The following is a 25,605-nucleotide window of genomic DNA, read 5'->3' on the forward strand; positions in this document are numbered from 1 at the left end:
GGATTAACACCATCTACAGCTTTCTGTAGCAAGAAGCATTTCAGCTAGTTGATGGAACAACAACTGCACTTCTATTTTATGCGAGAAGCAGCCAAAACCACCAGAGCACTCACTTCTCTGCACTGGCTGAAGAGCATCAATCAGCTTGTTTCTCATCTCTGTACCTGACACCCTAACTTACATGTCTCTCTTCCACCAGGTCCACGCACACATCTCTAATAAAGGAGGCATTTCTTCCCTACAGAATTCAGTTCAGGATTCTGTTTTGAAAGTTTAATGGGCCAGATACAGCAATAATCATAAGAATTCAAAAGCAAGGAATTTGTCCTAATGGCATGACAAACACTGAAAGGTAGATTATAAGCAATATGCTGCTTCTTGCTCTGGTTTCATTAGTTGTGCATTTAGGATTCAGGTTAACAACAAATTATATCAGAACCATTCCACTGATTTGAATAAAAACTGAATCCAGCATTTGTCATTTTAAAAGTATTTATAAAACAAGTCACTTTCTTTAAGCTCTGCTCTTGGAGGTTAATTATGATCTACATTAAAAGTCACGAACTGGAAAGATTTAGGGCAAACAAGGAAGTCTGATACAAACATGGGGAAGCAATGGGGGGGGATGGTAACAAGCAAGGAATCCAAGAGTGGCCATTTTAAATTGCACATGATTAGAAGAAAAAAAATATTTTTGGAGAAGGATGTGAAGCTTCAATGGCATGGCAGGTCCACAAGAACAAAGGCGCAACTGCCTACTGATTTACAAAGAAATCAAGGCAGGAACCCACAAAAGTAAAATATATGAGTGCAGACAGGTGTGAGAGACTATGTATGGCTACTATTCTTTGGACGTGTGCAGTGAGTAGCCCCAACATCTTCTGCATTTGACATTGGGTTTGTTTATACTAGCTCCCTACTTCAAAGGGAGCATGGTAAGTAAGGTGTCAGGAGATTATTAATGACGTGCTGCACTGCATATGCACCACTTCATTAAGCTAATTCTCCCCGTGGCAACCTCGAAGTGCTGGCTCGCGCATAGCCGTGGCTAACCTGCCGGTACCTTAATGAAGTGCTGCATATGCAGCGCAGCATTTCATTAATTGTCTCCCAACAACCTACTTACCATGCTCCCTTTGAAGTAGGAAGGTAGTGTAGACACAACCATTGTGTATTTAATCCATTATTTAAACCGGCTTCCCATACGTGCACCATTTTGCTTTCAATGAAAATAATTTCATTTTTATGTTATGGGCTTTAATTCCTTTATGGGTGCTTCTCTTAAAACACATTGTTTTATTTGTCATGCAGAAAGTATCATTATCCTATGGGGAAACTAAAACATGCAAGAGGTGCAGTGACTTGCACAAGTTCAACATAAGAGTTGAGAACACAACCCTGGCATCCTGAGTCAAAGTTCTGTACCTATTCCCCCGGATAGTGGCAGTGAACCTTTTCTTATGCTGTGTAAATCCACAGATCCCTCTCTTGTTTCAGATTACTTTGATGAGACTGCAAAAAAGTGGGCAACTAATCCACCTTTGTAGTTTCACAGAAAACCCATCTCAGTTCCATCAGAACTGTTCAATGGACCAACAAACTGACTACATGTGGTCAGTTACTGAGTCTGAACCTGAACTGGAACAAGTGCACGAAAGCGGAGACCTAGCACATCTTTACTAACCCAGTCTTCCAAAAAAGCTACATATTATTCACTAGCCTGCAGTTAAGAACAAACTCAGAAGAAATAGCATCAACTTCAATTTTAACATTAATCTTCATCCTGTCTTGCTAATGAAGGGAAGAAGTGCTATTAATTGAAATCTCAACATATAAAACAATACATGAACAATAAAATAAAATAAAATAAAATAACGATATGTACTGCATTAAATAGTTAATACAATTACTCACTTCACCTCTTGATGTTGGAAAAAGCCGCTGTTTTATTAGGAAAAAATGCAATTCCAACAGCAGCCTTTCACATCCTGTTTCACAGGGACATCCAGGGTTTGTCTAGACTACTATGTAAGTTGATGCAACTTAAGTTGCTTAACGGTGTGAAAAAGCCACCCCCAAGCAACCAAATTACACTGATTTAAAGCAGTGTCCACACGCTGCTATGTTGGTTGGAGATGCTCTCTTGTTGACCTAGTTTGTGTTCACCAGATGCACTACGGCAATGCAGCTGCAAAGTAGGAGCAGAGACTTGTCTCCATATTAAATTATTACATTTCAACATAATATGACTTTTCATGAAATTAAGTTGCCTGTATAGGTAGTTCTTCCACCAGTGCAAACTTAATCACTTTTTTAAAAAGTATTTTGTATTAAAGGCAGAGACGATATCCCTATAAGGAGTGGCAGAGTCAGACTTGGTCCTTGGTATGCGGCAGAGACGACGAAAAGTTGGAGAGCGCAGTAGCAGGTTGTGTGAGAGTCCCATGAAGCTCGAGGATAACCAATACAAAGCCATGGACTGCAGGGAGACAGGAACACAGCATTCAGCAATCCAAAGGGCAATAAAAGCATTTCAATCCCAGGAGGTTTTCACAAACTAAAAAACTGACTATTCCTTATTAAGGAACTCAACTCTGCCTGTATCTGTAGGTAAAAAAACAGCTACGGTTAAGCAATACTTCCTTTGCAAACCCCGTTTTTCAGAGTTTCTCAAGTCTACTGTAAAATGTAATTTATGCTAACAATTGACAACACTTCACGATGCAATGTTTTAAATTTATAGTTGAACTTCCCCCGCCCCGCTTTTTGTCTAAATACACTTGAAAAGCCAAATGACTGTGCACAAAAGTCTCTGAACCACTTCAAACACAAAAACATGCATTTCTTCAAGTAAAAATCTATTCCAAAACACTTTCAAGATTCTCTCGCGGAAAATTCAGTAAATATTAATTATAAGTTGTTCACACCTTATCATAAACAAGCCTTTTATAACTGGAGACAGATGACATTGCATATGAGCAAGGTTTGCCTTTCAATTCACAAGGTCAACCAAAGACAGACCAACTCCAAACATCTTCTAATATTCAACTTCAAAAATTGATGTTAGCAACAATGAGTTTATGGGCTCTCACTTTTTAATATTTCACAAAAATACCAGAAAGAAGCTACTTCTAATATTTTTAAAAAATACATATTGAGTATGTAGCATAATATGAACGTTGTGTAAAAATGTCATTCATTTTAATAATAGAAGTTTGCATAGTAGGTTTTAGATCAACTATTCTACTAAATAGCTTAATCACAGGAGGCTTTGTTAAATTCAAACAATGTTTTTAAAAAAATACACATTACATACAAAATAATTAAAACAAACCAAATTTAAGAAACCCATTCCACTAACTAATTGATCTTGTTTCTTACTTTCTCTACCAACCTCTTTTTTTATGGTGATGGCAGTCTTAACCACTTTGTGTCCTCCCTTATACAGAGTGAACAATACTCCGTTCCGGTATTACTTGCAGGAGGCACAAAACCACGAGCCACATAACATTTGTTCATTTAGCATCTGAACTCAGGTTCTTCTTTGGGTGTCACAGCCTGTCTTTTCTATGCCTGTGTTACAGATTGTAAACTCCTTGGAATAAGTTACCCGTTATTGTATCTTATATATGATGATGCATGCAGTGCTTGTAACAATGCACATAACACTTTTGCAAGACTCTAGAAGCTGCATCTTAATATAAATGCAACCACCGTCTTTCCCATATGCAGTACTGAATGATGACCCTTACAGATTACAAATCCTCACACATTACGCTTTGAGTGCAGTCATTGCTATTAAAATTGTATTAAGTGTAACATTAACTATGGTTTGCAATATAGGTCATGCCCTTGGGCTGCAGTTTTAGCACCATAAACCAAGTCTGGCCAACACAGACACGCATGTATGCAGTCTCAGATGCTACACATGATTATGCTCTGTACTTACTGAAGGTACAGATGCAGCAATAGGAATCATCAGTACCGACATCCCCCGAAAGAAGTTGGTAGCGTACTTCTGAAACCTAGACAGTTCAAGTTTTCGCAGAGCAAAGATCTGAAGACACAAAAACAAAACAACACACACCAGAGATTTTTTTTAAATATAAAGGAAACTAAATAAACACATTCAATGTTAAAACAGATTTGCTTCACACAAATATTCTGTTCACACTCTCTTCAATTATTGGGAGGTTCAAATCAAGTAAATTTAAAACATTCATAAATTCCTTCCAGTAATTTGTTTGGTGCCTTAAAGTTAGTACTCAATCCTTTCTTGGTAGATTTTATACCAACAGTATGTCATTCATCTAAAACATTTTAAGAGAAAATTATTTCACAGGAGAAAAGCTTTTGCTCATGAAATAAGCCTTGAAGATCCCGACCCTCTAGCAGAGTCTTCTGATCGATGGCTACTGAGAAGATATGGATCATTATCCCCAACCTGCTTAATGAATCACTGAAAAGAAGCAGAACATGTGCAGGTAAATCTTGATTTTGACTTTGCAAGACTAATCCACATTACTTGGAAAAAATAAAACTGAACAAAAATAAATTCCAGATACAGGAAAGCAATGAAGAGTGAGGGGTAACTGCTACAGAGACTAAACAGTAACTCTTTCTGCAGTTTTGCCAAAGAGCAAGAAATGGAGAATCAAAACTCTTCTAGCTGTTTTAATAATCATAAACATTCTAATTTTTTTTAACAAAAATTTCACTATATCAACAAGAGGCCTGGTGTAAAGCGTAAGCCACTTTTCTTTCAATTGTTATTTTCTGTTTGATCCTGCCTCTCCACACAACAAAGCAGCATCTCACAACTCATGAAAGATGCTGAAAAAGAGACCACAGACTTGTGCGTATAGTGCTCTGATATCTATGAACTTACGTTTTATACATAGGATATATTCCTGTTTATGATGTAACAAATATATAAAAAAGTTAGAGTTAAAAATTAGTAGAACATTCTTGATTTTACACATATCATTTAACATCTTCTGAAAGACATACACTATGCAATGTTTACTACCTTTAATTCTGAAAGAGACAAAATGTTTAGCTGCCAAAAATTATTTGTTTACCTTTTACTTTAAAAAAAGAATGTATTTTTTTATTTTACAGTACAATGCAAGTTCTTTTCCGGAGTGGAAGGAAACTTTCTTCCCTACTAGGTAGATTTTTCTAGTCATTTATCAAAGAGAACGAGAAGGTACAAATCCAGAAACTGAATGATATATATGCTCAGTTGGAAAATCGGTTCAAACAGGTAAGAGCTAAGAAGGAAAATTGAAGAGAGGACTCTTTCTAGTCTCCTCCTCATCTTGATGACATCTGTAAGAGGTTATACTCTGAATTCCTTTAGTTTCTTAATTTAATAATCAAGAGCTTTTTTCTCAATTACTTTTTTAAACTTATTTTCAGTAGTTTGCTTTTACCAAGTTTTCAGCTTATTTGGAATCATGCCCACTGCACCCACAATCATCCCTTATAATATACTAAAAGTGGAACTACATTGGTCTAGCACAGAAAAGAAAGCTGCCAGTAAATGGAACTTATTATTCAGGCACCAAAACCTTAACCTTTGTAAGCTGCAGTGATAATAAGATGTGATAGACTAATTAATGTATTGTCACAGGAAGCATTCTGGAGTGGCAAGTAAACTTTTCTGAGTTTAACCAACACAAAAAGAGATTCTGAACTGCCATATCAGAATTTTTCAGCAACTACAATGTGCAGGACTCGTACAACCTCAACTTGAAACAATTACACATTTTTTTCCTTTCCAGACCATTAATTAGGGTGAATTAATCAGAAGCTGGGATGGTATTTTCACAATTTCTAAAGTAGTTGTGAACCAGTCCTAACTTTAAAAAAAGAATTACGATTTTTACAATGGTGTAATATTTACCACCACCATACCTCCACGATCAGCAAATTAAGCAGCCCAAGTGAGACTGGCAAAATCCATGTAGTATCTGGTACAGTAAGGTCTGTAAACCATAGGGTTCCACCTATTGACAGTTGTTCCTGAACTGCAAGGACTGTAAAATACATTGAAATATATATAGTTAGTATGTCATTCTCCATAAACCCAGTCAAAATGACACAATTTTTCTTTAAACTGGACTTTCAAAGTAAACACCTTCGTTACTCTGCCACAACACATTTTTAAAATTGTTGGAGGGTGCCAATTGGCAAAGTTAACAACTTCCCCCTCCCATAGAAACAGAGCAAGAAACTGATATTATGAAATATATTAATCCCAAATAGGAAAGTTCCTTCCCCTGCCAGACAGGAGCACAAATTCACATTCAAGTCTTATTCACACTCAGTATCAAATATAAATGACCTGGATGAGGGATTGGATTGCACCTTCAGCAAGTCTGCGGATGACACAAAGCCAGGAGGAGAGGTAGATACATTGGAGGACAGAGAGAGAATCCAGAGCGACCTGGATAAATTAGAGGATTGGGCCAAAAGAAATCTGATGTGGTTCAACAAGGAGAAGTGTAGAGTCCTGCACCTGGGGCGGAAGAATCCCAGGCACTGTTATAGGTTGGGGACCAACTGGCTAACCAGCAGTACAGCGGAAAGGGACCAAAGGGTTACAGTAGATGAAAGGATGGATATAAGTAAACAGTGTGCCCTTGTAGCCAAGAAGGCTAATGGCATACTAGGGTGCATTAGGAGGAGCATTTCGAGCAGATCTACAGAAGTGGTTGTTCCCCTCTATTCGGCATTGGTGAGGCCACATCTGGAATACTGTGTCCAGTTTTAGGCAACCCAGCATAAAAAGGATGTGGATGTGCTGGAGCAGGTTCAGCGGAGGGCAACAAAAATGATTAAGGGGCTGGAGCACAAGACCTATGATGGGGATAGGCTGAGGGATTTGGGCTTGTTTAGTTTACAGAAGAAAAGACTTAGCGGTGATTTAATAGCAGCTTTCAACTTCCTGAAGGGGAGCTCTAAAGAGGAGGGTGAGAAACTGTTCACAGTGGTGTCAGATGGCAGAACAAGGAGTAATGGTCTGAAGTTAAAGAGGGAGAGGTATAGGTTGGATATTAGGAAAAACTACTTCACCAGGAAGGAGGTGAAGCATTGGAATGTGTTGCCTAGAGAGGTGGTGGATTTTCCATCCCTTGAGGTTTTTAAGTCCTGGCTTGACAAGGTCCTGGCTGGGATGACTTAGTGGGGGTTGATCCTGCCTGAAGCAGGGGGCTCGACTAGATGACCTCCTGAGGTCCCTTCCAGCCCTGTGACTCTATGATTCTATAAATTTAAAACCTGTGTCTACATATAAACTCTGAAATGACAGGACAAAATCTACTAGGTGACATAAGGAAAAGACAGAAATCAAAGAATTCCAAACAATAGGTTTGAGAGACTGTTGTATTTATCAGTTGGAAATTTACATTACAAACAAATTACTAGTTTCTCTTTCTGTGTACAAGGATATATTTTTAAAATAAGGCTTTTAATCCAAATGATTAAAAGTGAAGGCAGTTTGCCATCTGACAAGAAAAGGAAAATATTACAGAGAAAATCAGACCATGAAAAATACCATTCTGATTCTTCTACCCTTAAACAAAAAAATGTTATAGTAATAAAAAATTGCCTAACAGCTAAACTTTATTGGGCTGACTAACTAGTTATTTAGCCCAATAATATAAATAAAACCATGTTCCAGTAGCACAAAAGCATTATAATTATTTTTAAAATCTGCCCATTTAAGTCAAAGTCTCTCTCACATGGGAGATGACATTAAAGACACAACACTCACCAATAAAGGAACCCGAAGTGACTGAAATTGTTAGGCTTGTATTCCAAGATATCACATGGTATTTTAATCAATGCCAAAACATCAGATGTTGGGTTAACCCTGCATATCACAAGCTAGTTTTTAAATGTTAACAATGCAGATAGGATAAAATAAAATACCAACGTGATGAATGCATTTTAGATTACCTAGAGTCAAGCCCTCATCATGAAAGGAAACCACAGAGCTTAATTTTCTGCATACTGTATTGTTGCATGAGTATCTTTACATACTAAATATGACTTCTATAGCTTTGGCTTGCAGCGCACACAAAATAATTTAACACCCAAAGAGCAGACTTAACACATTTCAGATTGTTCCTAGACCTCAAATTCCAGCACAGCTGTTAAGTGATCATCCACTATACCTCACTTTGCTCTTGCAAGCATTGCTGGCAAATGAACTCTATGAACAGAAAGATTACTTTATGGCTATGCTATGGATGGAAGGAGTTCCTGATTTACCAGAAGAATGAACAGTGAAAAGTAGAACAGGAGTAAGCCAGATGTAGGCTTCTGGATTTCATGGACCAATGGCAAGGCATCTACCACATGTTTAATCAGAAGTTCATGAGAGTCACTTGATCGTGTTTGGGCTATATTTTCATGAAACCAACATCTCAAACTTAACAACTAAAATTGTTACATTTAAAACAAAATTATGTTTGCAAAAATTGTAACTGGAGAAGTGTATTTATGATACCACATGTATATTTTCAGTACACCTGTTTGGAATGATTACCTTCTGAGTCTGCTGCACCTACACTGCAGTTACGCAAAGCTATGGAAACAAAGACCCATACTGGAATCTGTATCCACATCAGCAAAGTGGCCTTGAAGGGGTGGCAGTTGTCTCGAACATACAACTCTGAAACAATCCTTCTTAGATTCTTCCTGAAATGGAAGCTGATTGAAAAACAAAATAAATTTTCTTGTAATATAACATTTCAAAGGCTGAAATAATTTATAGGTTGCAGATCACACTTAATCCATTTCAAATATTTCACTGACGTACCATGTCAATGAAGTCTGAAGAGGGAGATCTTTCTATATAGACAAAGACAGCCTTCCATTTCTTGTCTGGAAATTATCTCCAAATTTACCCTTCAAATCATTTTCTTTTCTGTGGGTTTCTAACATTAACCTCTTCGTCATCATCATGATTCCTAATGCTGTCCAACACATTAGTCTGTGTGCTATATTTATCTGATTGAAGACTACAAGCTTCTTAGTGTACAGAGGCCAGGTTCTCAAACTGCACCCTTATCTCATTTACATCACTTTGACACTGCAAAGGAAATGGCAATACCATACTAGGAGAGCTGGGAATTCCTTTGGCATAAGGGAATCACTGGATATAGTAACAAAAACAAAACAAACAAAAATATATAGAGAGTAAAGCTGACACAGCCAGCTCCTGCCAGTCCCTAACAAAGATTTAAACACTATAGCAATTAGTCAGATTCTGATTCCACTGAAGTCAACAATTAAATCCAGATGGACTTCAGTGGAAACGAAACTTGGTCTTACAAGTTTTAATCCATCACAGATTCAGTGCTTCAAATGAGTATACTCAAATATTTATGTAAATAACACAGAAAAGTTTTATATAAAAAGTCAAAGAGCATTTTTTCAGTGTCACATTTATAGGTACTTTCCATATATTTTTATTTATATATTACCATCATCTTTATACATGACTCTGATTTTCAGCCCAAGTAGATTTGGAAAGTACTGTAAAATTGTTATCTTACCTAGCGACTTTTTCAGACCAACCCAATTGCTTCTTACAAACTGAAACTTCGTAGCGAAGACGCTTAGACATGGTTTCAATTTCAGGCTGCAAATTTTCCAGCTAGCTAAAGAAAATGAAGATGTGATTATACAGCAAAATAAGAGAGCACCATCTATAACCAATCCCCCTGTACCACATCTTCTTGTTTGTATACTGTAGATTGAATTACTACAGTGGTGAGAGCTTGTTGCCTGTTAGTATGCTGGACTTTTCTGGAATTTGAGTGACACTGCCTAAGCATTTCTAACAAAAACAACAAATGACACATCAATCTCTCCAGATCAGATACAACCCACTCTTGTATATATGTTTTTATTATAATTCATTATTGGTTTTTGGGCTTTTAAAAGGGTCTGTACCCAAATGTTTTACCACAAAGAGATTTACAAAACGAACAACCCCCCCACATGTTGGAACCCCCTCACCCATATTTTGTGCAGCCTATCAGACTTAAGGTCTGATTCTTCAACCACTGAAGTTGATAGCAAAAATCATACATAATTCAACAGGATCAGGACACAGCACAGAAAAATTAGTCTTAGATTCTTTGCAGTCGGTCATATTTTTGCCAGAAGGTTTCAAAATTTGCCGATGATACAAAATTACTCAGGGTAGTTAATCTCAAAGCTGACTGCAAAATGTTAGAAAAGCATCTTAATAAACTGGGTGACAGGGCGACAAAATGGTAGATGAAATTCAGTGTTGGTAAGTGAAAAGTAATGCACATTGGGAAAAAAAAATAAACCTAAATATCATTACAAAATTATGGGTCTAAATTAATACCTATCACTTAAAAACGAGATCTTGGAGTCCGTTTGGATAAATCTAGGATAATATTCAATCAGTATGCAGTGACAATCAAAACAGCTGCCAGAAACCATTCAGAAAAGGATTAATAGTAACAGAAAATATCATAATGCATGGTGAAATGAGCCCCTTAGTTGTATCTATTGTTTTGTTCTCCCATGTAAAAAAAGACATTCAAATTTGAAAAGGGGTATGGATTAGCTTCAGTATGACAAGAGATTAAAAAAAGGACTGTTTATCTTAAAATATAGGACTAAGGGGAGATATGATAAAGGCTGATAGAATTATGCATGATATGGAGAAAGCAAATAGGGCAATATTTACTTTTCCAATAAGGCAAGAAATAGAGTCAGGTGATTTAAAAATGCTGCCTATTTCATTTAAACAAAAGGAAGTATTTCTTCACACAATGCACAGGTAACCCTTGGAACCCATTGACTTGTGATGGGTACACCAATATTATAACTGGGTTTAAAAAGAGAGCAGTTCCTGAAGTGTAGGCACATCACTGGCTGTTAGCTAATTGGCCAAGCATGCAACCTGAAGCTCTGGGTTTCCTAAATTTCCAATTGCCAGAAGTTTGAACTGATCAGAAGATGGAGCATTCAGTATTACCCTGATGTGCTGATTTCTTCAGAAGCATATGACATTGGCCACTCTCAGAGACAGGATACAGTGCAAAATGGACCATTGATATGGCCTATTATAGAATCAAACTGTAGAACTTAAAGGAACATCCACAGGTCACTAGTCTAGTCCCCTATATTTATGGCAGGATAAGTATTCTGCAAGATCATCCCTGACAGGCGTCTGTCTAATCAACTCTGAAAAATCTCCAGTGATGGAAATTCCACAGCATTCTTAGGCAATTTATTCCAGTGCTTAACCACCTGCATAAGAAGTTTTTCCTAATGTCTGAGGAGTGGTGGTAGTTGCAGTTGGGGGTAAAATGGTTGTCAGCTTTCCTATCCTGGATGCCACTTGCTGTAGTTACATCCAGTCTGTCCAGTCCAGGACTGGCAACCTGGAGGAGGGTTGGGAGGGACGCAAGGGCTGAAGGAGCAGCACGTGGTTGTGCAGCTGGCTGGAGAGAAGCACAAATTTTAACAGGAAAGTGCTGCTTCTCTGGCTGCCAGCTGCACTGATGCCCCCTGTTGTGTGTGTGTGCCACTTGGAGAGCAAGGGCTGGGCACTGACTAGGGGGCAGTCCACCAGACCAGCGCTGAGCTTGGGAGGTGGAATGAGGGGGGAAGGGCCTGGGATGGCTGGAGTCTATAGGCAGCACACGGCTACATTAGGGCACCACAAAATTTGGCGCTGCATATTATGCCTATCAGAGGGATGGCCTGACCATAGCCAGAATGCCACTCTGAAAAACTATATGGACTATTACTCACAAGATTTTACCTGTTCTTTACTAACTTCTTTCCTGTTCCTTTACAAGGATCCCACTTTAATAAATTCACCCCTAATGGCTAATGAATGCGATTGTTCAGTTCACATTTACCTTCCCACTTTCCTCTCAACCCCCGATTAAAAAAAAATACCCCAAATAAAACAATCTTGCCCTTCCTTCCTGTTCAGGATCCTCCTTTTTTTCGAAAGTTCCTCAGTTCCCAATAAACTTAAAAATACGGAGCGGCAGGGGGCCCAACCTGCAGTGGAAGGAGCTGCAGAGGCCAGAACTGAGGCAGGAGCGTAGCAGGGCACGAACCACGCAGAGGCAGGAGCCACCGCCGCCACCACACACTTGTCCAACCAAGTAGTGGGGCGCGCGCATGGAGTGGAGCCCAGAAGCACCACACACCGGTGTCCTCTTTGCTGCGAGCGGCGCATGTACCGGACACCGCAGCCTCAGACTGGAGTGTTTTACTGCGCAGCCCCAAACACAAACAATAAGCTCCAGTCAGGGAAGCAACGGAGAACGCAGCCGGCAGGGGCCAGGAATAAGAAGGGATTAATGCTCTAGTGTGGAGGGCAGGGCGGGAAATGACCGGAGGGAGGCAGTGGGGGAAGGGCTGCTAAGGGGTGAATCCCCGGGATTCCGTGGGGGAGGAGGGGGGTGACTCGTGCTCAGGCAGGTGCAGCAGCAGGGGAGGGAGACAGGACACTTGGCGGTGAGGAGCGGGGGAGACTCGTGTTCAGGCACGTGCAGCAGCCGGGGAGAGCGGGCTCGTGCCAAGCGCGCGGGTACACCCCGGCCCGCGCCCTGAGGCGCCCGCACGGGCGGGAGTCACCACACCGTCAGGGCTCGGACCCACCTTGGCCAGGATGTAGCCCTGGTGCGCGGCCAGCGGCAGGGTGAGGCCGGTGCGCAGCGCGGCGCCGGCGCACGCGATGCTGAGCCACCAGGGCAGCCCGCTGCCCGCCTGCAGCGCCACCAGCCCGCTCTCCGCCCAGTGCACGGGGGCAGACTCGGCCAGCGCCTCGTACAAGCCGCCCGGGCCCGCGCTGGGCAGCGAGGAGGCGACGGCGGCGACCCCAGCGCGCGGCCTCCAGACGGGCGCCAAGAGGAGCCGCTCGCGGACGGGCCGCTGCAGCGCCTGCCCCACGCGCCGCCACCACCACATCGCGGCAACGGCCGGGCACGCGCCCCGCTCGGCGACTGGGGGCAAAGGGCTACCCAAACCGCCAGCCGCGCGCGCGGCGAACGCCACCCCCCATCCCCAACCCGGAAGGAAGGCGGCAGCGCACAAGCGCTTCCGGCCAGCAGCCGCCGAGAGAGCGGGAGAGTAGAGACGCGGCCTAGAGCGCCCCCTGCGCGGAGCTGCGGAAGCGGCACCATGATGGATTAGGCCTGGTCTGGCGCGGAGTCAGCCTCGAGGGGGTGGGGGCAGGGCAGGCAAAGAAGCCGGAAGCGCTCCGTGAGGCGCGCTGAGCACGAGCATGCGCCCTGACAGCTGCTGAAGCCGTCGCTCTTCCCTGCTCCCTACCTTTGCGGGGGGTCGCTTGTTGTAGGGGTTGTGAAGGGGGCAAGTAGGAGGAGGATGTGGGCGGGGGGAGTTAAGCGCACCGTGAGGCAGTGCCAGCGCCGGGCGGGGGGAGGGGTGACCAGCAGGCCTGCGACACCACAGTTTGCCAAGAGGGGAGGGGTGTTTGTAACGCCCCCACCCCCTCCCGCCGCTCAGCCTGGGCTGCCCGCGGCTGGGTCCTCACAAGGGCGCAGGCACCTCAGGCCCAGTGGCTGCAGAGCCTCGGCGGCTGGTGTCGCCTGGCGAGGGTGCCCGTGGGCAGCAATCCACCAGCGGGTGCCGTGGGCCGCGCTCAGCCATTGACTCCAGTACTCCGCCTAACCCGGCAGCGAAGGTGTACTCGAAGGGGGAGCATCTGCCCTCTGCTCACCGCAGGAAGTATGTCTGCGTGCATCAGCTTCAGCTACATGATTCACATGGCTGGAGTTGCATAATTTAAGCCTGGCCTACAACAGGGAACAAAGTTGATCCCAGATGCACAGTTCTAGCTCTGCCATTAAATATGTGGAGATATAACTACCTCATAGGTACAGCTGAAGGGATTGGTGCTCGAGCCGCCATGTGCTCATCCCGCCAGGGGTGGGGCCCGTACGGGAGTGCCAGTCTGCCGGTGTATGAGTCCCACCCCTGGTGGGATGAGCACATGGTGGCTCCACTGGCAGCTCCTCCAGGCTGCAGCAGTGCTAAGTCTCAATGTTTTGAGGGGGTGGGGGGAGATGTGGGGTGGGGAATGATTTTATGGAACCCAGCAGACTTTGGGAACAATGGGGAAGACATCCACTGTTCCTGAAGTCCACTTAATTGGGGTCTGCAAAATGGAGGGTTTACAGTAGTCTTATAGTTGTTCACCAGGTTGTCTTTGCTGCTGAGTAACTTTTTCATTCTTTTTCTTATTTTTAGAGCAGCAGTTTATATTTTGGATCATCTGACTTCTGTTCTGATTAAATTGCTGACCTGCTGTCAAAATTCTGTTTTCACTCAGTCCACCAAGAAGGATTATATTTTTGCAAGTGTTATTTTCCCTCTCAGTCCAGGCCTTGGTGTTTTTTCCATATACCCTGGTGCACATCTTGATTCTCAGGTATTCAATAAAGACATCTTCTGTAACATCTCCTGCAAAGTAACAAAAATCTATTGCAAATTTTGCTGAAAATTAGAACTGTCATCATGGTTCACATCAATACTGCCGCAGCTGATCATCACCCACCTCCATTCTCCCTCCCCACCCACACTCATCGTGTCGCCCCTCAGAGAAGCAGGGCTAGAAGGGTGCAGTGGAGTGCCACATGATGGCCGTTTCTACGCAGGCCCCTTTCTTCGAAAGTGGCATGGTAATACGTGGCCTGAAATATGCTAATGAGGCATGGATGCAAATGCCCCATGCTTCATTAGCATACGGTCATGTGATTTGGAGTCCGGCAGACCGTTCTTCCAGACTCTAAAACGCCGTTTAGAGGCACGGCCCTTGGGGGTCTTCCAGAAGGAAGTCCTTCTTCCGGAGGCCCCTTCTTCCCAAAACTTTTCGGGAAGAAGGGGCCTCTGGAAGAAGGACTTCCTTGCAGAAGCTCCCATGGGGCTGTGCTTCTACATGGCATTTTGGAGTCCGGAAGAACAGTCTTCCAGACTCCAAATCACATAACCGTATGCTAATGAGGCATGGGGAATTTGCATCTGCACCTCATTAGTATATTTTGAGCTGTGTATTACCATGCCACTTTCAAAGAAAGTGGCCTGTGTAGAAACGGCCGATGAGTGCAGGGGAGGGAGAGGAAGGCCAGGGGAAGGCAATCGCAAGCAGCTGCTGCTGCTGGCTGCTAGCTATCCCCTGCTCCAGGTAATCTCTGGGAAGAGGACCATGGTGGGGGCAGAGTCAGGAAGGGCCCCCCCAATGCTTGGGTCACTGGGGGGAGGTGATGCCCCAGACCCTCCCCCTCTTTGGGACAGCCCCAATCACAGGATGGTGTAAGGAGCATGACTACACCCCTGAGTATCTTGTGTAATAGCTGATGCACTTATCCTGACAGACTGATCTAATTCTTTGTTGAACCCATCTATAGTTTTGCCTTTCAAAACATCACAAGAATTTTAAAGTCACCCTGAAGTCAAGAAATTTTAATATATATCTTGTTCTTTTCCTGAGCCTTTCCTCTGACTAAACACTTAAATAAATCTTAGTCCCTATGTGGGAGGTGTCTGTAGTGAGGAAAACCGATATTTGTGGTTGGTGAAAGGGCACCCCTGTTAGCATGTTCTTGGGGTTCACCCACCATTGCAGGGATCTGCGCACCTCTGTCGTGGGCGACACCACCCTGTGAACGGTGTGTGCTGCCGGTTTGTAGACGCTCGCCAGCCAGTGCTGCATGCTGCGCATGTGTAACCTGGCGTTTTGTACTACAAATGTCGCTGCTGCCACGTGGCCCAGCAGCTGTAAGCACGTCAGAACCGGCACCGTAGGGCTGAAGGTGATGACCTGCACGAGGGAACCGATGGCTCGAAAGCGTGTCTTTGGTAGATAAACCCTTGCTGTGATAGAATTTATACGTGCCCCTATGAACTCTATGTTCTGTGTGGGGTCTATTTTTGATTTTGCCAGATTGATGACCAGGCCCAGCGAAGAGAACGTGCCTGCTGTGACGCGTATCATGCGAAGTACCTCCTCCTTCGAGGCCCCTTTCAGTAGGCAGTCGTCCAGATATGGGAATATAAACACCCCCTGTCTGTGCAGGTAGGCTTACACCACTGCCAAGGTCTTGGTGAAGATTCTGGGGGCCGAGGAGAGGCTGAACCGCAGAACCTTGTATTAAAAATGTTCTTTGCCTACCATAAACCGGAGAAAGCGTCTGTGAGCCGGGTGGATAGTTATGTGGAAATACGTGTCCTGTAAGTCGAGGGCTGCGAACCAATGTCCATCGTCCAGTGCCGTAAGAATAGAGGCAACTGTAATCATCCGAAAGCGTTGCTTGCGCAGGTACCGGTTGAGGCCCCGAAGATCTAGGATGGGCCTCCAGCCTCCTGTCTTTTTCTCCGTGAGGAAATATCTGGAGTAGAACCCTTTCCCTCGAAGTTGCTCTGGCACTCTTTCCACTGCCCCTATGAGTATGAGATGGTCTACCTCCTGCTTGAGCCTCGCTTCATGGGAGGCATCCTTTAGGTGGGGCCTGGGTGGAGGTCGTGGCGGTGGGAGCGACTGGAAGGGGATCGCATACCCCGTGGCTATGATCTCCAGTACCCATTTGTCTGTGGTGATCCTTTGCCACTGGTCGTAGAATGGTCGGAGGCGATGGTGGAATAATAGCTTCGGATGACATTGCGCGATGGTAGTGATGGTGCAGCCCTGGATCTGTGTGTCAAACTTGTGGCCTTTGTCCCTGCCCCGAGGACGCACGGCTCTATTGGGAACGTCGCCTGGGAGTTCTATATTGCTGGTGCTGTTGATGTTGCCCTTGCTCGTAACCCCTGTGGTACTGGGGACGCTGTGGTTGATACTGGTACCGTCTTTGCTGAGGGTAATACTTTTTCTTCCTGTATGGAGGGGTGTAAATCCCCAAGGTCCTAAGAGTAACTGTTGAATCTTTACTGGAATGAAGGACCGAGTCGGTTGATTCAGCAAACAGCTTCTGCGTGTCGAAGGGGAGATCGACGATCTTCGCCTGCAAATCCCTCGGGATACCCGATGTTTGGAGCCAGGACTCCCTGCGCATGACCACTGCCGTAGCTGTTAAGCCTGCTGCCGTGTCCACTACATCTAGGGCAATCTGAACTCCCGTCCTCGAGGCTGCGTAGCCTTCCTGCACGATGGCCTTGAGCAGCGGCTTCTTGTCCTCTGGAAGCGAGTCCATGAGGGAAGTCAGGCTGGAATAGTTGTCAAAATTATGGTTCGCTAGATGCGCTGCGTAATTCGCCATTCTCAACAGTAGGGTAGAGGAGGAGTAGACCTTTCTGCCGAACAGCTCTAGTTTCTTGGAGTCTTTGTCCGTTCACCCTGTCTTGAACTGAGAAGTTCTCGACCTCTGTTGAGACGATTCCACCACCAGAGAATTTGGTTGCGGGTGGCTGAACAGGAACTCCATGCCCTTCGCTGGGACGAAGTATTTCTTGTCCGCTCTCTTGTTTATAGGCGGAATGGACACAGGGGTCTGCCATATCGTGGTGGCGAATTCCATGATTGCTTCGTCGAGCGGTATAGCTATTTTGGAGGAGGCCGGAGGTCTCAGGTTTTTAAGGAGCTTATGGTGCTTCTCCTGCACCTCTGCTGTTTGGATGCCTTGCATGAAGGCCACCCTTTTAAACAGCTCTTGGAACTGTTTGAGATCGTCCAGAGGGTGGACGTCCCCTGGGGCCGTGGCCTCGTCAGGGGAAGATAGCGAGGAACCGCTAGGGTAAGCCTCTCTGGACCCCTCTGGGTCCTGTTGACGGTGATGCATCCGCTCGCTGGAAGCTTGCGAGGGAAAATCTCAGGGTTCCAGAATCACCTCCCCTTGAGATGTCTGTGTCTCTGTCCCCGTTCGCGATTGCCCTCGGGGATATGGAACCATCTGGGGGGATCTGTCCCTGGAGTATGCCTATGGTGTCTATGCCCCGCGTGATAGGGGCGACCATGGCAACACGGGCACTGCTCCTGAGATGGGGACCTGGACCACTCTCGAGGCGCATACCCCCTGCACCTGGGGGAACGAGATTGTCTGGATAATTGAGATACTGGAGAGACTGACTTTTGGTGGTACTCCAAGGGTTCAAAGCCCAAAAAGGGTGAAGGTGGTCCGAGCCATGGTGAGGCTGGCTGTAGGAACGGGGATGGGGGCTCAGGATAGGCTGAGGGTGACCCCTGCCTTCTTGTTGGGGTCCTCAGCATGAGCGCAGGGCTCAGAGTGAGCAGCCCTGCAGCCCTGTCTGGAGAAGGGCTGCGGTACCGGGTTTTCTGTGCTGCCTTTCCCCTCCCCTGCGGGGCTGGCTCCGCCCCCTTTCGCGTTGGGGATCTCGGCCCCGTTGTCTGCGGTGCCACGCGGGTGGTCTCCCCCGGTGCCCGCAGGCCGCATGCCTGCGCGCTCTGCACCGCCCGTTCCCCGGGCATCAGTGCCGCTGCCTGCGGTGCCACCGGTTCTGGTGCTTGCCTGGCCGCCGCCCTGCCAGCGGTGCGGGGCGGCTGTTTGATTATCGGAGGCTCAGCCTCTGCCATGTACATCTCCGCGCCACCGCCGCTCAGCTGTAACTGTGGCTGGGGGCTATGCGCTTCACCCGTCCCGCTCGCTGTGGCTGCCGGCAGGGATCGGGTTGGTGAGAGCTTCCTCCGTTTTTGCGCTGACGGGGTGAGGGAGGCAGCTTTCCTTTTATGGTCCCCTGCGGGTCCCTCCTGCTGCGGCTGCTCCGGCACGTCTGGCTGGAGGGCCTTGTCGAAGAGCAGCATTTTGAGCCGCATCTCCGTGTCCTTCCTTGCTCTGGCTGTGAGCTTAGCGCAGAAGGAACATTTCTGGGTGACATGAGATTCCCCAAGGCACCTTATACACTGCCTGTGCCCATCGGAGGCCGGCATTGCTTCGCGACAGGACTCACACTTTTTGAATCCTGAAGAGGACATTATGGTGAGTCTTTGAGATGTTAATAGGGTACTTAGCACCTTCTCTGTGCCTGTTCCCCTCTCTGACTCAGCCAACCGCGGCAGGAGGCCTCATGGCCCTATGTCCCCGGGCCTCCGGTGCTCCGCTTGTTACTAAGACTGGAAGCTTTACTCCTTCCTCTTTTTTTTTTTTTGGAAAACAATAACAAGCTAACTTAATCTAAAAGACTGAAAAAGAAACTCTAAAACACTTTAAGAACGTTAAATACGCTGACTCTGGCCGTAGCCTGAGCGGATTCCGTCTGCAGCCGATGGCGGTTAAAGAGGAACTGGCGGGGACCGGATCGCGCATGTGGCTGGGAGTGTGCAAGGGAGTGGCGCGCGCCGGCGCATGCGTGGTCCAGCAGAAACTGCTGGAAAGATCCGACCTGCAGCGCCGGGGCGAGTCCGACGCCTAACGTGGAGCACCCATGGGGACACTCGTAGAAGACTTTCCGGATATGGTGGCAGACCTTCATGGAGCTCTGCCAGTGGATGTCCCCAGCCCTGAGACACCAGGACACCTGCATGTGATGCACTCCCCATCAAGAAGAGGGTCACAATAGCTGTCTGGAAACTGGCCACTCCAGACAGCTACTGCTCCATGGGACACCAATTTGGTGTGAGCAAGGCCACAGTTGTGTCCATGATGATGTAGGTAAGGAGGGCTGGGCATGCACCCCCTGGGGGGTGCGGGGGGGCAGGCACATCGCACACACCCTTGTGGGTGCCTATGTTCCCCTCCCCACTGGTGGCCTGTGCTCTAAATGTCATGCTCCTCCAGAGGGTCGTCCGCATTGGGACCTGAATGCGGCTATCATGGGCTTTGCCACACTGGGGTTCCCCAATTGCTTCAGGGCCCTTGATGGGACCTGCATACCTATCCGCACCCTGGAGTACAGCAGAGGAGAATTCATAAACAGGAAGGGCTACCATTCTGTGGTCCTGCAGGCCAGGGTGGACAGCAGGGGCTCATTCCAGGACATATACGTGGGCTGGCCTGGCTGCATCCATGACGTGCAGGTCTTCCAGAACTCGGGACTCTGCTGCCAGCTGGAGGCAGGGACGCCTACGTCCCCCAAAGGGAAATCCTGCTGCGGGACACCACTGTGCCCCTCTGCCCAGTGGCAGATGTGGTATATCTGCTTCGGTCCTGGCTCATGTGGCCCTATACGGGCCACCCCATCCCCAGTCTGGAGTGCTTCAATGGCCAGTGCCACCACACCCACCAGCTGGTCGAGCTTTGGCCACTTGAAGGGGTGGTGGTGCTGTCTCCTCACCCACCTGGCTGTGGGCATCAATGTCCCCCAGGTTGTGGGCACCTGCTGTATGCTCCACTAATATCATGGAAAGTAAAGGGGAAGCCTTCTTGCAGCCATCTGCCACCCCTGGCCTCCAGGCCCACCTGAATAGGATCCATGTCCAGGAAACAGGGGCCCCAGTGAGCACCGTCTCAGTCAACCCCAACGGGCCTCCTGCACACACACCCCCTCCCGCCTCCCCCGAACCAAGCACACAGTATCCAGGGGCTTTTGAAAAATAAACCAGCGTACTGGTAACTGCAAAAACTGTGTGCGGTAATACTTATTGCTAAACGTTATGGTACAGCTAATTATTTACAGAAGAGGGGGCTTACTATTCACAGGGGGCCCATCACTGTGGGGCAGGGTTGCGGGGGTGCAACCTGTACTAGCTCCAGGTCCCATGTGGGATCCCTGGTGGGGCTGGAGCAGGGGGGAGTACAGGGAGGTAGAGATGGGGATCAGCCCTGGGCCAGCAGGATCCTCTCCTAGGGGGCTAGCAGGTGGGGTCACGGTGGGCAAAGCAGCAGGTGGGCAGCCGGCCCAGGAGCTCCTGGTAGGAGGATGCAACATCCTGGAATGTGCCTGGCAGCCTCCCCCCTCCACAAAATGGAGATGGTGCTCAGCCAGCTCCACCTGGTGCCTGATGGAGGAGGCAAGGTGGGGGAATCCTCTGCCAGCCACCTCTGGCTCTGCCGTGACCAGGCCCACCCTGGTGCTGATGGTGGCTCCAGCCAGTCACTGTCCCTCATCTCCAGCAGGGCTATCTGGTACCATGAATGGGGCGAAGCTCTCCCGGCCCTCGGATGGTATGGCTGCCGAAATGGGGAAGAGAGGAACAGGCTGTGAGTACTGACCCCTGCCCTGTGGCCCATGCCCCCCCCATGGCCACCAGGTCCCTGTCCCCTGTTCCCCCTCTGTGGGTGTGGTGGCCCTGAGGGTGGCCCTTTGTGTAGTCCACCTCCCCACCCCTTCCCCTAGGGGCAGGGCATGGCCCTGTCTGCTAGAGCAGGTGCTGATGGGTACTGGCAGCTGTGCTGCCGTCCCCAGGCCATGGTCCCCCTGGGCCCTGGTGGGCCGGGGTGTAGGGGACCCCTGGTCATGTATGGTGCCCCACCCCATGACCCAGGGTGTGCACCCTGGTGGGTATGTACCTGAGGGTCTGCCGCCGAGGTCAGAGGATGGCTGTCTGGCCAATGCCTGTCTGGAGATGTGGGAGGGGAGGTCTATGACCAGCTCCCCGTCCTCACTGGACTGGTCCTTGGCCGAGGCTGGCTCTGTCTCCAGTGCTGGTCGTGTGGGGCTGGTTACTGGTCCTGGCTCCTGCTCCTCTCCTGGCTGGGGCTCCTTGACTGTGGTGTCCAGGAGGGCCAGCGGGAAGGAGATGTCCTGGGGGCCCAGGGTGCTCTCGAGCTCCTTGTAATAGGGGCAGGAGGCAGGGGCAGCCTGGGCAGGAGTACTGGCAGGGTGACCCCAGGTAGTCAGGCCCTCAGCCAGCCAGGCAAAGGCGGCCGTGTTCCAGTGCTTGCTCCCCATCACCCAGAGCCCCAGCAGGTCCTGTAGCTTGTGCTTGCTCCAGGGGGAAGTGCACTTTTCCCCCCCGGCTGGACCCTGGGGAGAGCTGGGTGCACTTGGAAGTGGGACCCTGGGCTCCTCGCATGCCTGGCTGGTGGCCATCGCTCTCTGGGGGCTGCTGAGGGTTGCTCTGAGGCTTGCAGGGGCACCATGTGTAATGGCTGCTGCCTGCACAAGCTCAACTTCCTGCAATGGGGTTGCCTGGTCTGTGCAGCTTTAAAAGCTACTGCACGCTCAGACCACAGAGCCCTGCAGCGGCTGGGCAGCGTGTCTCCACCTAACAGCTGATAGCCACCATGGTGGACCCTGCTCTTTCAAAAAAGCGGGACATGGAGCATCTACACATGCCCTTTTTCAAAAAAAGACATTGAAAGAGTGGCCTCTTCCTATTTTCTGTTTGGAAGAGCTGTTTCAATTCCTGTGGCGCCTAACATCAGTTTCATCTTTGAAAGAATGCATTGTGTGAGTAGATGTGCCACAAACTACTTTGAAGTGGGGCCTGCTCTTTTGAAAGAACAGGCTAGTGTAGACGCAGCTATAGTGAATTCTTTAACACAAATCGCTCATGGACAATCAGCCACATTACCTCATGGAAAATATTGAAGAGGGTTTATCCAAATCATAGAGATACTCTTTCTATGGTCTGATAGGGTATGATTGATATATTTTTCAAAAAATAAATATACTTTCAATGATGTTTCAAAAAAAACCAAGTTCTGGTAGCTACTATTGATTCCGCTCCTTGGTAATGTAAATCTGAAAGACCAGATGATCATCCAGAACTTAATACTTAAAGTAGCAAACAAAATTATTATGGCCAACATATACTGATATCACCTAGTTTTACGCATGTGGAGCCCAGAACTCTTGCATCAAAGTGAAGGTTTTGTTCCTGTATTTGAATCACTTAGAAATTCTCCTGGTTAAAGAACAAGCTTTTGTTTGTTTGTAAATCAAAATAAATTGTAGATAATTTCATTTGGAGGCAGGAAAGAGAAATCTAAATTTAGGTTAATTTGGGTTAATTTTAGATTTTTATTTGTGTATCCAAAAATCACTGAGCTTTCTTTTATTTGAAGCTAACTATTACAAAATTTTAAGTGAACTTTAGCATCTTGCTATGTATGTTTATCTTTTAACAATATGATTGGCCCTGAATTTATGGACACTGGGTAAGGTATGTCTGCAATTCATTTGGGCACCCTGGGTGGCCTATGCCATCAGGTTCAGAGCGCTCAGGCTAAGGAGCCATTTAATGGCAATATAGATGTTTAACTCTGGAACCTAGAGGTGAGGGGTGAGCCTGAATGTCTGCTCCACAAATAAACAGCCCCTTAAGCCCAGTTCACCTGGCACAGGCCACCTATTTGTTTTCAGTTGCACTGTGGACATACCCTTAAGGTCATACAACATCTCTTGTGAATTTGGTGTTTAAGGAGTGGCAAGCATCCTAACTAGGGTAGAATACCATTTGTACACAGCAGGCAGAAAAGACAGTTACCTCTTCTGTAACTAGTGTTCTTTGAGATGTGTTGCTCATGTCCATTCCAAGTTGGGTGTGCACTGGCACACACCCAGTCACAGAAGCTTTCTGCCCTAGCCAGTAGCCATAGGCTCAGTGTGGTGCCCCCTGGAGTGGTGCCTATATGACAACCAATATATGCACTGGCTGACCTCTACCCATGCCGCTCAGTTCCTTCTTGCTGGCTACTCCAACAATGGGGAAGGCAGGAGGGTTTTGGAATGGACAAGAGCAACACATCTTGAAGAATGGTCTTTTTTAATCTGAGTGACTGCTCACATCCATTCCAAGTTGGGTGAATACAAGCCAATGCCTAGGAGGTGGGGTTGGAGCCCTGAACGGACTGCAGGACAGCTCTGCCCACCAGTGTCTTCCCATGTGTGCTGAATCAAAGTGTAATGTGCTGCAAACGTATGCATTGAAGACCAGGTGGCCACCTTACAGATGTCCCAGATAGGCACCTGCACCAAATATGCCACAGACGATGTCTGTGCTCTCATGGAGTGTGCCCTAACCGGCAGAGGAGGAACCCCCACAATCTTGTAATGCTCCTTGATGCACGTCACTGTCCAGGAGGAAATCTGCTGGGAGAAGACCAGAAGGCCTTCATCCAATCAGCAACTGCCACAAATGTTGCTGCATTGTATCCGTATAGAAGGCAAGTGCCCTTCTAATGTCCAAGGTATGTAAACATTGCTTCCTCGGGAGGCATGGGGCTTTGGGTAAAACACAGGTAGGGAAATGTCTTGGTTAACATGAAGCACGGAGATCACCTTAGGTGAAAACGCAGGGTGAGGTCTCAGCGTAACCTTATCCTTGTGAAACACTTTGTACAAGGGGTCAACTGAAAGTGCCCTCAACTCAGATACCCTCCTGGCTGAGGTGATTACCACCAAAAACACCGTTTTGTAACTCAAAAACAGCTGGGAGCAGGTGGCCAGAGGTTCAAAGGGGGCCCCTATAAGCTTGGCTAACACCAAATTGAGATTCACAGGGGTAGTGGTGCCAGAACCTGGGGTTTAATCCTTTCTAAACCTTTCAGACACCTTTTGACTACGGGGTCTGAGAATACAGAAGACGTTCCATGATCCAGGTGAAAACCTGAGATAGCAGCTAAGTGCACCCTAAGCAAGGAGCGGGGCAAGCTCTCCTGTACTAGACCCCATAGGTAATCAAAAATCAACGGGATGGGGGCTTGCGAGGGAGGTAGTCCCCTGTAAGACACCCACACCGAAAACCTATTCCACTTAGCTAATAAGTCAGCCTCGTGGAGGGTTTTCTACTATTTAACAATACTTCCTTTATGGGATCCAAACAGGCCAGCTCCCGGTTTCTCAGCCACGAAGCATCCAAGCTGTGAGGTGCAGCGACTGGAGATTGGGATGTTGCAGTCTCCCCTCTTGCTGCATCAGCAAGTCTGGCCAGATTGGCAACATCATCGGCTCGTAGATCAACAGGTACAGGAGGGTCAAGTACAGTGCTGATGGGCCCGTGCTGGTGCCACCAAGATGATCAGCGCTCCTTCTGAGCAAATCTTGAGGAGGACCCTGTGAACTAGCGGAATCAGAGGGAACGCATCCATCAGCCTGCCCGACCCCCACTTCCGGAAAATAGAATGAGACAACTCGTGATCTGTAAAGGACCTGCTGCGTTGGTCCGCCAGTGAATTGGGCACACCTGGCAGGTAAAGGGCCTGCAGCATGATGATGTGCTGCATGCACAAATCCCAGAGTATCATGGACTTGTGACACAGGGGAGAGGAACGTGCTCCCCCATTTGCTGATGTAGTACATTGCTGTCATGTTGTCTGTACTGACTGACACACAATGTCCCGCCAGATTGTCCTCAAAAGTCACACATGCTAATCTGATGGTCCTGGGCTCCCTTACATTTCTGTGGAGTTGAAGGTCTGAAACACTCAAAGAGCCTGGGTTCGTAGCTGACCCAGATGTGCTCCCCACCCTTGGTTCTGAAACGTCCCTTACTAAGGCAACTGAGTACTGCTGAGGGGCAAATTGGACTCCTGTGAGGATGACCCCGTTGTCCAACCACCAGTGCAGGGTCAACAAAGTACACGTTGGCACCGTAACCACCAAGTCTAAACTCCCTTACAGGGCGATACACTGATGACAACCACAGCTGTAGAGGGCACATCTTCAACCTGGTGTGCTGTACCACAAAGGTGCACACTGCCACATGACCCAGCAAACCACAGGTAGCACCTA

The 25,605-nt window shown here is 47.2% G+C and overlaps 1 protein-coding gene across 3 annotated transcripts; it reads right to left on the minus strand.

Moving 5' to 3' along the window:
* Positions 1–256: 256 nt before the first annotated feature.
* On the minus strand, positions 257–13,093 carry COX18 (cytochrome c oxidase assembly factor COX18). Of its 3 annotated transcripts, none has more exons than XM_074992042.1 (6): positions 12,679–12,817; positions 9,570–9,674; positions 8,558–8,721; positions 5,920–6,041; positions 3,950–4,057; positions 257–2,479 (listed from the first exon to the last, which is right to left on the minus strand). In XM_074992042.1, the coding sequence occupies exons 2-6, from the start codon at positions 9,638–9,640 to the stop codon at positions 2,306–2,308; spliced, it is 639 nt and encodes a 212-aa protein (XP_074848143.1). In that variant the 5' UTR covers positions 9,641–9,674; positions 12,679–12,817; the 3' UTR covers positions 257–2,305. The 3 variants fall into 3 exon arrangements, with proteins under 3 accessions (XP_074848143.1, XP_074848144.1, XP_074848142.1); XM_074992043.1 differs by lacking the exon at positions 12,679–12,817 and adding an exon at positions 12,073–12,392; XM_074992041.1 differs by having other exon boundaries at positions 258–2,479; positions 9,570–9,670; positions 12,679–13,093.
* Between the last annotated feature and the right edge of the window lie 12,512 nt (positions 13,094–25,605).

This window comes from Carettochelys insculpta, chromosome 4, assembly GCF_033958435.1.
Source record: "Carettochelys insculpta isolate YL-2023 chromosome 4, ASM3395843v1, whole genome shotgun sequence".
NCBI classification, from domain to species: Eukaryota; Metazoa; Chordata; order Testudines; family Carettochelyidae; genus Carettochelys; species Carettochelys insculpta.